At 42.6% G+C, this 14,060-nt stretch overlaps 1 protein-coding gene across 2 annotated transcripts in view; it reads left to right on the forward strand.

The window, feature by feature from the left end:
- DOCK5 (dedicator of cytokinesis 5) overlaps window positions 1-14,060 on the forward strand; it is a 280,652-nt gene that overhangs the window by 255,204 nt on the left and 11,388 nt on the right. For both annotated transcript variants that reach the window (XM_027549946.1, XM_027549947.1), the window contains 5 exons: window positions 923-1,007; window positions 1,755-1,841; window positions 4,459-4,635; window positions 11,221-11,304; window positions 12,133-12,270. In XM_027549946.1, coding sequence (XP_027405747.1) covers window positions 923-1,007; window positions 1,755-1,841; window positions 4,459-4,635; window positions 11,221-11,304; window positions 12,133-12,270 — 571 coding nt within the window. The remainder of the gene's footprint in view (window positions 1-922; window positions 1,008-1,754; window positions 1,842-4,458; window positions 4,636-11,220; window positions 11,305-12,132; window positions 12,271-14,060) is intronic.

The raw sequence follows: 14,060 nt of genomic DNA on the forward strand, positions 1-14,060 counted from the left end.
TCAGACCACAGCAAATATCTATTCCATGTTCAGTATAAGGTAAGAGCTTGGTAACTCGTAGAATTTGGGGGGTTTATTTTTATTTTTTCTAGCAGAGGGTAGGAAATTAGGAAGTTTGCTCTTGAGTTCAGATCCCCTAGTTCATTTTTCCACCCAAAAGGATTCACTGGTCAGTAATGGCTGACCTCACCTTGCTTGGTGAGTTCCCCCATGACTGAAGGCCTCATCCGTTTTCTTAAGAAGCTAAAATGCTAGTTGGCCTGATGACACTGTAATACAAATGAGATCACAAACACTGCCATAAGTTCTTTTGCCTTTTATTTAACAGTTTTTTTTTATTACTTTAAGTCTTTTAAAAAGTTTTATTATTTTATTTCTGGCTGTACTGAGTCTTCTTTGCTCTGAGGGATTTTCTCTAGTTCTGGTGAGTGAGGGCTACTCTCTAGTTGCCGTGTTTGGGCTTCTTGTTGCGGGGGCTTCTTGTTGCGGTGGCTTCTCTTGTTGCGGAGCATGGGCTCTAGGGCCCACAGCTTTCAGTAGGTGTAATTCCTGGTTGTTGGAGTGCTGGCTCAGTAGTTGTTTCGCATGGGCTTGGTTGCTCCACACAGCAATTGGGATCTTCCTAGATCAGGGATGGAACCTGTGTCTCCTGCATTCGTAGGTGGATTCTTTACCACTGAACCACCAGGGAAGCCCCATATGCCTTTTAAAATTGTGAACTGGGAGATAGATGCATCAGTAATTAAGATGTGCAATAAAATCAAGTTCTGTGCCACCTCCAGCCTTCATCATGGAGACTATATCAGTGTTCAGAAAATTTAACGGACAAGACTCAGTCCATGTGAAATGCATCCCAGGTTTTGATGGAGGAGTGCTTATTGTAAGAAAGAAGCCACAGCATTGTGACTGTGTCTTTCCCCAGCTACTACAGAGCCAACGAAGTACAGCAGTTCAGGTATTCTCGGCCATTCCGGAAAGGAGAAAAGGATCCTGACAATGAGTTTGCTGTGAGTTCACCACTTGGACCTCTAAAACAAGATGAAATTGACATCCAGAATGGAGGCTATCCACCCAACCAGCACCTACAGCAGAAATGATGGCAGCCCTGGTGTAGCGGGTCCATGTACTTATTACCTCATCAGCAGGCTGTTCTCTCAGTGGAAAGCGCTAGACTAGGGATCCAGGAACTGGGCTCCACTCCTGAGCCTGCTGCCACCATGAACTTGGTTTGAGCATGTCACACCTCTCTGGACCTCAAATTTCCCATCAAAAAGAGTGAGGGGGACCTAACAGAGAATTCCTTTCTGCTTTAAACATATAGAATCTTTAAAGTTTAGTAGAAAATTTGGGCTAATTCACTAAGGAGGCATTTAAAATAGAATCTCTAGAGAGTCGACAAGAACCTACTGTCTAGCACAGGGAGCTCTGTTCACAGTTCTGTAATAACCTAAATGGGAAAAGAATTTGAAAGAGAAGAGATACATGTATGTGTATAGCTGAGTCACTTTGCTGTACACCTGAAACTAAAACAACATTGTGTTAGTTTCGATATAAAATAAAAAATTCCTTAAATATAAAGTAAATACAAAGTAAAATAATATAAAATATTAAATAAAATTTGTTAATATAAAATGAAAAAATGTTTAAAATAAAAATTTTAAAAATAAATCCAATAGAATCTCAACTAAACCTGAGAATTTTGCTCTTTTTCTTGGGAACTAACCAACATTTCCCACTTTCCTTCCTTCCACCAGACCATGTGGATTGAAAGGACCACATATACGACTGCCTATACCTTCCCTGGGATCCTCAAGTGGTTTGAAGTCAAACAGATCTCAATAGTAAGTCATCTGAAAGTGGAACTCAGAATATTTCTGTCTCCAAATAAAATAAGAGCCTTTGTTAAATCCCCCCCTCTGGTACTCACTAGCTCCTCCAGCCAACTTCATTTTCCAAAAGAGAAATAAAAGACATGCTTGTCGAATAGAACTCCTTTATAAAACTGATGTTACAACACCAATCCTAAAGGTTACTGCCAGTGAATGGCTCTTTTATAAGACCAAATGGCTCTTGTCTCCCCAGGGATCCTGCCAGCACCCAGAAACATTTTTGAAATTCCTCCTTAGAGTTTCCTATCAGTTACATTCTTTCCTCCAAGAATACTTCCTCTCCTTTTATTTTTCAACTCATCACATCATCACTCATCCTCGACTTTTCCATCTTCAGTTCAGTTCAGTTGCTCAGTCGTGTCCGACTCTTTGCAACCCCATGAACTGCAACATTCCAGGCCTCCCTGTCCATCACCAACTCCCGGAGTTTACCGAAACTCATGTCCATCGATTCGGTGATGCCATCCAACCATCTCATCCTCTGTCGTCCCGTTTCCTCCTGCCCTCAATCTTTCCCAGCATCAGGGTCTTTTCCAATGAGTCAGCTCTTCACATCAGGTGGCCAAAGTATTGGAGTTTCAGCTTCAACATCAGTCCTTCCAGTGAACACCCAGGACTGATCTCCTTTAGGATGGACTGGTTGGATCTCCTTGCAGTCCAAGGGACTCGAAAGAGTCTTCTCCTACACCACAGTTCAAAAGCATCAATTCTTCGGCGCTCAGCTTTCTTTATAGTCCCAACTCTCACATCCATCTTCAGCACTCCCCAAAGCTGGTCATTTTTAGCTTTCTAATATTTATTAAGTCCATTTTGGTTTTTTCTTCCCCCAGTCCTACTATGGTGCGCTGTTTCTACTCTCATTCATCTCTGGCTGATGATGTTGAAAAAGGCTCCTGATTGGCCCCACCCTGCCTGGTGGCTTCTTAGGTCTTTCCCTCTCTGCTTCAGAATGTGAATTCCATAGTGAAAATCCAGCTGTATCATTCTCATGCTCAAAACCTTGCCATGGCTCCCCAGTGCCTAGACTAGAAAGCCCATGCTCCTAGCACATGTAGACAGGGTCTTTGGGACTAAAAGCCTCTTCTACTTGGTCTTCTGTGCCTGGAACTAAATTGCTTATTCTGTGCTCATTCAGTCTCTATGACATTGGGTCATTCTTTCTATCCAGAATGCCCTCTCCCTACTTCTTAACCTAACTCCCATTGAGATTGAGTTTAGATACCAGCTTTTCCAGGAAGCCATCTCTGAAACTCCCAACCTGAGTTAGATGCCCTTTTTCTATGCCCTGTCAGAACCTGGGCTTATTTTAAAGAGTTACCTCCCATGCTCACTTGTCTTGAGACCTCTGCATTCTGACCTTGACCCTATAAAAATCACATGCTCCTTCCAGCCATGTGCTCAGTTGCTCCATCGTGTCTGATTCTCTGCGACCCTATGGACTGTAGCCCACCAGGCTCCTCTGTCCAAAGCTTCTTCCAGCCGAATTGTACCTTAATCACTTTTATAACAATGGTTCTCAGCCCAGTGCTTGCAGAAAATAAGCAATTAAGAAATAGGTCTTGAACAAATCTGAAGTTTGAGGTGTTCCATCCCACTAGTGATAAATTGCTATTTTTGAAATGTGAATGTGATTTTGGACAGAGGCTTGTATCAAGTTTGGAGTAGGAGGTCATGCTGGTTGATCATGGGTAAAGTGAAGAAGAAGGCAATTTTTCTTGAATCTGGTTTGGAAGACATTTCCACAGAAGGAGCTCTTTCTGAATCCATATTATATCTTACTTGATTCTCATGTAAAATCCAGCTTGAATATTCTAATACATCTTATTATTTCTGACTTCTATGAACAATAGAACCCATACTAAGGTGAGTTAATGTAGGTCTGAATGTGCGACTTCCAGAATCTCTTAGCTTTTCTCATGAAAGGAGCATGAAACCTCTTAGCAGTGAGTATTGGTTGTGCCCAAATGTCTTGGGTCACATACATTGCTCCCCTCTTGTTGTTGATCATCTCAAGAATCTCTTAAGAAAGATTTGCCTAAGAAACAACCATTCTTACAGCTCCAATTTTGTCTTCTCAAAATTTCCGTAGACACTTTGCCCCAAGAAATAATCATTACCATAACTCCAATATATAAATCATCCTTGTACTTTCTGAGATTTTAAACAGCTTAGCAAAGAAAATGAGTGTCTTCTAAATAAATCACAAATTAAAATTCTACTTACTCCTAGTTTTTACTGTTTAGCCATTTGTTTTCATCTTGCTCTCTGATTCCATACATTCTGAGTGTTCAGTGGATTTATAATGTATAAATAAAAATAGCTGTCATTTATGAAATCATGCAAAAGTGTTAAACTATATTGAGAAACAAAGTAGCTTATCTTGCAGCTTACCAACACCATTTCAAGTAAGTGTTCTATCCTTATTAATAAACGTGATCTTAACAAGCAGAACATCACTCCTCCATAGCTTGGTGGGAATTGTGTTCCTGTTGAGTGGAAGGCTTGGGCTTCTTCCCAGAAGTGACCATGGAGCTCGGTGTCTCTCTTCTCCGATGTGTTCTGTCCACAGGAGGAAATCAGTCCTCTGGAGAATGCCATCGAAACCATGGAGCTCACCAATGAGAAGATCAGCAACTGTGTCCAGCAGCATGCCTGGGACCGGTCCCTCTCTGTGCATCCCCTCTCCATGCTGCTCAATGGCATCGTGGACCCAGCTGTCATGGGGGGCTTCTCTAACTATGAGAAGGTAGGTGGGCTGCATCCTGGGAACCCCACAGGGCCACCAGGTTGGGTGTATCTCTCCCTCCTTCTCCAGTGGCATTGTGCAGCTGGCGAATTAGTTTCTTACAATTTCTCTGAGAGGTATTCATGCTCCTGACTTTAGGAATGGGCAAATGAAATGAATGGAAAGCTTCTCCCTGAGCTCACACCTCCTAGAGACTATTAGCCGCCCAGCCAGGGTCAGGCCAGTGTCTGGTAGAGTCACCAAAAGATCAGCCTGGTGGACTTCTGCTTGATTCACTACCTATGAATTCCACCCCCCAATCCCTCTCTCCTCTGGAAGGTAGAAAGCTTTCTAGTGGACTCTAGACCTGAGGATGCCCCAGAAAGGAAGCAGCGTATGTGGGAAACACAGAGCCACACTCTATTTGAAACTAGATTCTAGGAATCCCTGCCCTGACATGTTGTGCAATTGGTTGCATGGACAAATGCTGGCCCTGGCTCTACAATTAAATTAGTTCAAGTAAGAGTCTTATCTGTTACTCTAGAAATGCGTGAATGGAATGCTCACTGTGTGGGAATCCACTGTATAGGGTTTGGGTGAAGCACCATTTAACTGGAGGTAATGCATTCAGTCATTCAGGTCAAGAAGTAACAGTTAGAACTGGATGTGGAACAACAGACTGGTTCCAAATAGGAAAAGGAGTACCTTAAGGCTGTATATTGTCACCCTGCTTATTTAACTTATATGCAGAGTACATCATGAGAAACGCTGGGCTGGAAAAAACACAAACTGGAATCGAGATTGCCAGGAGAAATATCAATAACCTCAGATATGCAGACGACACCACCCTTATGGCAGAAAGTGAAGAGGAACTAAAAAGCCTTTTGATGAAAGTGAAAGAGGAGAGTGAAAAAGTTGGCTTAAAGCTCAACATTCAGAAAACGAAGATCATGGCATGCGGTCCCATCACTTCATGGGAAATAGATGGGGAAACAGTGGAAACAGTGTCAGACTTTATGTTTTTGGCCTCCAAAATCACTGCAGATGGTGACTGCAGCCATGAAATTAAAAGATGCTTACTCCTTGGAAGGAAAGTTATGACCAACCTAGATAGCATATTCAAAAGCAGAGACATTACTTTGCCAACAAAGGTCTGTCTAGTCAAGGCTATGGTTTTTCCAGTAGTCATGTATGGATGTGAGAGTTGGATTATAAAGAAAGCTGAGCGCCAAAGTATTGATGCTTTTGAACTGTGGTGTTGGAGAAGACTGTTGAGAGTCCCTTGGACTGCAAGGAGATCCAACCAGTCCATCCTAAAGGAGATCAGTCCTGGGTGTTCTCTGGAGGGACTGATGTTGAAGCTGAAACTCCAGTACTTTGGCCACCTGATGTGAAGAGCTGACTCATTGGAAAAGACCCTGATGCTGGGAGGGATTGGGGGCAGGAGGAGAAGGGGATGACAAAGGATGAGATGGCTGGATGACATCACCAACTCGATGGACATGAGTCTCAGTGAACTCCTGGAGTTGGTGGTGGACAGGGAGGCCTGGAGTGCTGTGATTCATGGGGTCGCAAAGAGTCAGACACGACTGAGCAACTGAACTGAACTGAATGCATTCAGTATATATAATAGAGGGTTTTTAATTGTTAGGTGTGGTTTCAGTGGCTAAATAATTTGGGAGTCTTCCTGAAAACTTTTCCCCTGGTGTCTTAGACAGTAAAGACTCTGCCTGCAATTAAGGAGGTCCGGATTGAATCCTTGAGTTGGGAAAATCCCCTGGAGAAGGGAATGGCAACCCATTCCAGTACTCTCACCTAGAGGATTCCATGGACAGAGAAGCCTTGTGGGCTACAGTCCATGAGGTTGCAGAGAGTTGGACACGACTGAGGGACTAATGCTTCTTGAATATAAATATAAGAAGTAACACTCCTGTCGAGTAGCACAGAAAATGAGGGGGAAGAAAAGGAGACAGACGGGAAGGACAAGCAGAGGTTAAATGGGCCGATTCTCTTAACAGTAAGTCCCCTACATACGAACAAGTTCCATTCCAAGAGCATGTGTGTGAATCCAGTTTTTTTGCTAAATCCAGAAAAGGTAGCCGAGGTACCCAACTAACACAATCAGCTATACAGTACTATAATGGTTTATAGTACTTTTCACACAAATAACACATGTAAACAACCAGGAAAAATAAAAAGTTTTTAATCTTACAGTACAGGACTTTGAATGTATAGTAGTACTCGCTACAGGACAGCTGTCTTACACTTGCTTCCAGACATCCTGGGCTTCAAATGATGACCCTGTACTAGTGTACTCTGTACAGGAAAGTACACAAAGCACAGCCACTTGTAGAGGACGCACGCACGTGGCAGTGCACACCAGACACAAGAACAGCTCGTGTGATTGGACATGTGAACGCATGTTCACATCTTTGAAAGTTTGCAGCTTGTGGGTTCCTGTATTTACATTTGTACCCAGTGCCCTGGGAAGATGAGGGGCTTCAGAATCAGTCACTGCTGTGACCCAGTTCTGGCTTTCCATTGGCTGCTGTGTGCTCTTGGGCAAGATACTTAGCTTCTCTTGAGCCCCGGTTTCATATTTGGAAAAAGTACGGAAAATACATAACTGACAAGAGCGATGTGGGGAATGGAGTTGTCCTGTCTATAAGAAACATTCTACAACACCTGCCATGTGGTAGAGGCTTGATCAGTGTCAGTTTTCTTCCTGTCTCTCTCTGCCTATTAGGGGTGAAATGTGTGATTTGAATGTTCTTGATAAATTGGGTTTCCCACTGCTCTGAGTCTGTTGTTGCAAAGATCTTGTTTCTTCTGTCCTCTCTTTCTTTCTCTTCTTTCAGCCTTTTTTAGTCTTATTATTCTCAGCAGCTAGTAAGGACTTAATACCAGAGAGCAATTCTAGTTTGCCCATGTGAGGGTTCAGTAATAATTTCCAGTATTTCTATGGAATTCAATATTAGGACCCAGAAGGCAATACTTTTTTTTTTAAATACTATAATGATTTCAGTGTGTGTTTTTTCCTATTAGCTATCTGGCACAAATTTTAATGTGTCTTTCCAAGTATTCATTTTTTTTTTCAGAACGCCCTAAACTCTGATTTATATGCCAATATTGGTGACAATTGTATAATTTTAATTTTTTTATTGTGAAAGTCAAATAATATAAAACATACTATTTTAACCATATTTAACTGTACAGTTCAGTGGCACTAAGTACATTTACATCTCACCATCATCCATCTGCTGAATTTTTCACTTTCCTAAACTGAAACTCTGTCCCCCATTAAACACTAACTCCTCATCCCCCCATCCCCTGGTCCCCGGCCTCTACCAGTGTACTTTCTCACTCCATGAGTTTGACTGTTACAGGTATCTTCTGTAAGTGGAATCAAGCAGCATTTGTCTGTGCCTCGTTGTGCTGTGCTTTGTCGCCCAGTCATGTCCAATTCTTTGCGAATCCATGGACGGTAGCCTGCCAAGCTTCTCTGTCCATGGGAATTCTCCAGACAAGAATACTGGAGTTGGTTGCCATTTCCTTCTCCAGGAGATCTTCCCAACCCAGGGATTGAACCTGGGTTTCCCGCATTGCAGGCAGATTCTTTACTATCTGAGCCACCAGGGAAGCCCTCATTGTTGTGACTATTATATAATTTTATATGAAGTTTTTTCCAATATGACCATCTTCAAATTAAAAAAAAAATCAAATTAAAATGAAAAGGGAAAGGAAGTATATATAAATAAATTTATTTCAAGAACTTTTCAAAAATATTAGTTTATACTTTTCATTAATATGTGTGACTTTGTATATTTCTCAGTATAAGAAAAGAGTAAATTCTTGGATCACCTTGAGCTATTGCAGTCAGTTGGGAAATCCATCATTACCAGTTTGATACAGGTGACCTATTTTAGGGCAGCTCTTGAATCAGTGCCTTAGTCATTGGAACCCAGGAGCCATTTACTGTAATTTATCAGCCCTTTGTGGTGTGCAGGCAGGACTCTGCTAGAAAAATTAATTTCAGAGCACTCTACTCTGGTGATCCATGACTCAACTGATGCTTTGGGAATTTTAGGGTGTATTATAGGTTAAAAAAAATTACCTTTCAAAAATATAAACCACCTGTATTTTTTAAAATATTTTACTTGTTTTGGGCTGTGCTGGGTCTTTGTTGCTGTACAGGCTTTTCTCTGATTGCAGCAAGTGGGGGCTACTCTCTAGTTGGCGATTCTCAGGCTTCTCGTTGCAATGACTTCTCTATCATGGAGGACAGGCTCTAGGACATGCAGGCTTCAGTAGTTGCAGCCCATGGGCTCTAGAGCACAGGCTCAGTAGTTGTGGCTCACCGGCTCAGTCGTTCCCTGGCGTGTGGGATCTTCCCAGACATGGGATCGAACCCAGGCCTCCTGCATTGGCATGTGGATTCTTTACCACTGAGCCATCAAGGAAGCCCTGAACTACATGTATTTTTAAAATTATTTATTTGGCTATGCCTGGTCTTAGATGTGGCATGCAGGATCTTTTTAGTTGCAGCTTGCAGTTCCCTGACCAGTGATGGAGACAGGGCTCCTTCTATTGGAGGCACAGAGTCTTAGCCACTGGACCACCAGGGAAGTCCCAAGTACATGTATTTTGAAAGGTGGCTGAAGATTTAAGCAAATACTTAAATACTTCATTTAGATCGATAATCCGTCTAAATATGAATCTGCTATAACAAGCTGCTCCATAAATGTCCCATTTCCTGTTTGTGATTCTTGGATTCTATACATTTATATTCTCTGTCGTATTCATTTCCTAGGGCTGCCATAACAAAATACCACCAACAGAGTGGCTTAAAACAATAGGGATTGACTGCCTCACAGTCTGAAAGCAAGGTGTCTGTAGCATCAGTTCCCTCTGAGGCATGTGAAGATGAGTCTGCTCCCTGCGTCTCTCCTGGCTTCTGTGGGCTACTGGCTGCCTTTGCTTTATTAAAAAAATTTTTTATTTATTTTTGGCTGACTTGAGCCTTTGTTGCTTCGAGGGCTTTTCCTCTAGTTGTGGAGAGCAGAGGCTACTCTCTAGTTGCGGTGCATGCGCTTCTCATTGTGGTGGCTTCTCTTGTTGAGGTGAGTGGACTGTAGGGCTCATGGGCTTCAGTAGTTGTAGCGCTAGTAAGGTCAGCAGTTGCAGCTCCTGTGCTCTGGAGCAGGGGCTCAGTAGTTGTGATGCATAAGCTTAGCTGCCTCACAGCATGTGGAATCTTCACCGACCAGGGATCAAACCCATGTCCCCCGCATTGGCAGGCAGACTGTTAACCACAAGACCACCAAGGAAGTCCTGCAGGCAACTTTTGGCATCCCTTGCCTTGTAGATTACTGTCTTCTCCTTGTCCCGTCACGTGGTGTTCTCTCTGTGTATAGGTATCTGTCTTCTCATGTCCCCTCCTTGTAAGGAAACCAGTTAGACACCAGTGTCTAAGGGTTCCTCCTATTCTAATATGACCTCATCTAGACCTCTGCAGTTAGGCTGTGACCATATGAGGTCACTTTCCTAGGCCCTAGGCTTAGGACTTCAACCTGTGCCTTGGGGATGGGGACACAGTTCAACCAATCAAGGAAAAATATTGCACATACTCTGTTTTCCACAGAAAATGCGCTGACCTCTTTTATAACTGTATTCTATAGTTTTTGGAACTCTTGGATCTCATGTAATGGGGTGGTCCTTCTAAGGAGTGGAGGAAAAGAGTAAGGGGGATATTTGAAGGTCTCTGAAAGCATTCTTATGCTTGTGATGGTTATAGTATAGGGAGGAAATAGGTAACTCTAGTTTGGAACTCTGTTGGAGCATAAATGTTCTCCATAGACTTTGGTTCTTCTCCCCTAATGAATTCTGTCTTTAACATAGTCTTTCATGTAACACCTGTGTTTGTAGGTTGAATTTGGGTTTATTTTCTTATCATAGGGCCTTTACATCAATGTTTATTGATGATGTCATGGGTGATGTGGTCTTGACATACCATAATAAATACAACCTGCATTTACCTGCATTTAATATTTTCAAAACCGTTCCACATCTGTAGCATTTCTCATTTTTTCCTTAAAAATAGCCTTTCAGATTGATGATGAGTATAAGTGTTTTGCAGGTCTTCAGTAATTGTGATACAGTCTGCAAGGCAGGAAAGCTCTCAGCCACATCTTCAGCCTGTTAATTTTTTGCTCTTTTATAAATCTAGGCATTTAGTCTCATGATTAACTTTTTTGATATTGTCACTTGGTCTTTTCTTAGTTCTCTGGGGAACTTATTTTAATGAATGACACTGTCCGCTGGTGCTGTTGATTTGATGTGTATATGTAGCTGTGGTTAAGAATGTCCTCTTGCTAGGAATTGCATGATTCTAGAAAGACTACAAAATACCTCATTCCTTTTTGAATTGTCCACTGGTGATTTAAGAGCTATCCCAAGAATGGAATCTATGTTTACTTAATCATTCCTGGTTCACTGGAGGAACAGAGGATGTGTTTCCCCCTTCCCATTTCCTTCCCCTTCCTTTCAGGGTCACATATACAGATAGGAATGCATTCTAATCAATACTTGCCAATGCTCTCCTTTTAGGCATTTTTTACAGATAAGTACTTGCAGGAGCATCCTGAAGATCTGGAGAAGATTGAGCTGCTAAAGCGACTAATAGCATTGCAGGTATGTCCAGGGAAGGTGGGGGGACAGCACCCCATGCTCCTTGGGTGACTGCCTTGCATGATACTCTCTAGGGCAGCGGTCCCCAGCCTTTTTGGCACCAAGGGACCAGTTCTGTGGACAACAGTTTCTCTTCAGATCGGGGTTGGGAATGATAGTTTGGAATAATTCAAGTTCATTGCATTTATTGTGCACTTTATTCCTTTTATCAGTACATCAGCTCCACCTCAGATTATCAGCCATTAGACCAGAGGTTGAAGACCCCTTGCTCTGGGGCATCCATCTCCAAGCCCCCATTTAGGGTTCCTTTTTTATTTAAACTCTTAGAATCACAGCCTGTCTTACTTATTTGGCAAAGTGACACAGGAAGAGCATTTCATTAGACGGTGCAGTGTTGAGAGTGGTCTTCTTAGCAGGGAGATTAAGCTCCCCCAGTTGATTTACTGGCATGTGTTTCCATCTGAGAATTGTTGGTCTCAGTTTCTGTCTCTCATTACCTTTGTAAACAGTGGGAGGAAATGCAGTCATACAGGTCAGTCCAAGGTGACACCTATCAGTTGCCCCTGCCTAGAAAGGTCCCCAGGCTTCTGTGAGTTTGCCTGGCTTGGTCCCCTGGTTACTTGTGTCCTAGGTATGTGAATGCCTCTGCGTCTTTAACCCAAGGGCATCTGGTTCCCAAGCCCTGTGCTAAGAAACAGCGTTTTCATTTGATCTGTTCTGTGTCCATCAGTTGACCTGTCTACCCCCACCGTTCATCCTCTCCCAGTCTCGAAATCTGAATCATCCCTCTTCCTAAACCTCATCCCATTCCTCTCATGCCTTTTCCCCCAGATGCCTCTGCTGACAGAGGGGATCCGCATCCATGGGGAGAAGCTGACGGAGCAACTGAAGCCACTACATGACCGGTTGTCTTCCTGCTTCCGGGAACTCAAGGAGAAAGTGGAAAAGCGCTACGGGGTCATAACACTGGTAGGCTTTGTCTCAACAGCCTATGAGCTTTTCTTATTCCTGACCTTTTTCTAGTCTCTTCTACTGTTTGTGATACTGATCCTTTTTTCAGATGCCAAAATAGTCAAAGTAGACTAGGAATGGCTTGAACAGACGGGGTGGGAGAGGGAGGGCCGGGTCAGAAAGGCATGGTTTGCTCTTGATGACCTTCAACTGTTGTGTAGGATAGCGGTTCTCAAACTTGAATGACCATCAGAACAACCTGGAAGGCTCATGAAGACACAGATTGCTGGGCCATGTTCCCTGGGATTTTCATTCACTTGGTCTGGGGTGAGGCCCAAGAACTGGCATTTCCAGCGTGCACCAGGTGGTGCTGTGGGACTAGGGACCACACTGTGGAAACCGCACTACTAGAAATGGGAATTTCCTCATCCCAGACTCTACTTATTTGTGTCCTATCTAGTCCAACTCATAGTTTTTCCTAATCTTTTTTTTTTAATTTTATTTTTTGTTTTGGTGAAATATTCACACCCTTTGCACCTTTGAAGAGGAGAAAGAATTGTGAGTTACATTTGACAATGCATGTAGCTGATTTCATGATTTTTTAAGAACAGTTGTAACATTTCTCACTCTGGCTGGTGGCTCAGTCAGTTAAGAATCCGCCTGCAATGCAGGAGGCCTGAGTTCTATCCCTGGGTTGGAAAAATCCCCTGGAGAAGGAAATAGCAACCCATTCCAGTATTCTTCCTTGGGAAATCCCACGGACAGAGGAGCCTGGCAGGCTACAGTCTACAGGGTCGCAAGAGTCGGACACAACTTAGTGACTAAACCTAACATTTCTCACAGCTACAATTTTCTTTTTTTCCTTCCAAGAAATTAGGTGGAGGGGTACATGGGCCAACCTTTTCTCTTCTACAGTTGTTGATATGCTTGGTTCCATCTTCATTTAGCTGTCCTTTTTAACATATCCTACTTTCTTCAAAAGTTGTATTCTTGAACTCCAGATTTTTAAAAACTCTCTGTCTCAAATCATAGCTCTGAATTTCTTTTCATGTATTTCTGTTCCCCAATTCCCACGCCTCCATCTCTATTTCCTTTTTCTCCCAAGTGTCGTTTTGATCCTCTCTTACAGGCGTCCAAGTGTTTAGTCAGGCCTTCCTATGAATTTACCTCCTAACCTGCTGCCAGTTTTCTTTTAGGAACATTTGTCTTTTACACAAATTCCTAGATGGCAAAGACGTGGCTTTCACTCAGTGAATTTAGTTTTTATTAGACCCAGGTCAGTATTAAGATTTAGATTTGATATGGTGGCCTATGGGGATAATCAGTCCTACCAGAGACATGTCTTACGACAGAAGATCCATGCTCCTTGACTTCCTAAGATTCACCAGGATAAGCTTTAGGTTTATAGTTTCAATCTTAAACTCTTCTGTTATTCCAGTATATGCTTTTTTTTTTAAGTGCCCTCTTTCAGAAGCTAAGTTGGAGAAGCAGACAAAAGGTTTTGCTATCCTATTGATGGTAATGAACATCTTGGTTTGTCCCTTCTCATGGGACTGATAGAAAATTAGGGTGAATTTTTCTCTAGTCTTAGAAACAAGGCAGGTTTAACCTAAGTTGTGTCTGTAACTAAGAATATAAGGTAGTGGGGGAGGACTACACAAGAGGAGTGAGGGAGGAATGGATTGGGAGTTTGGGGTTAGCAGATGCATGCAAATTATTACATGTAGAATGGATAAACAACCAGGACCTACTGTATAGCACAGGAAACGATACTCAATATCCTGTGATAAGCCATGGAAAAGTGTGTG

Source organism: Bos indicus x Bos taurus, chromosome 8, assembly GCF_003369695.1.
Source record: "Bos indicus x Bos taurus breed Angus x Brahman F1 hybrid chromosome 8, Bos_hybrid_MaternalHap_v2.0, whole genome shotgun sequence".
Classification (NCBI taxonomy): Eukaryota; Metazoa; Chordata; class Mammalia; order Artiodactyla; family Bovidae; genus Bos; species Bos indicus x Bos taurus.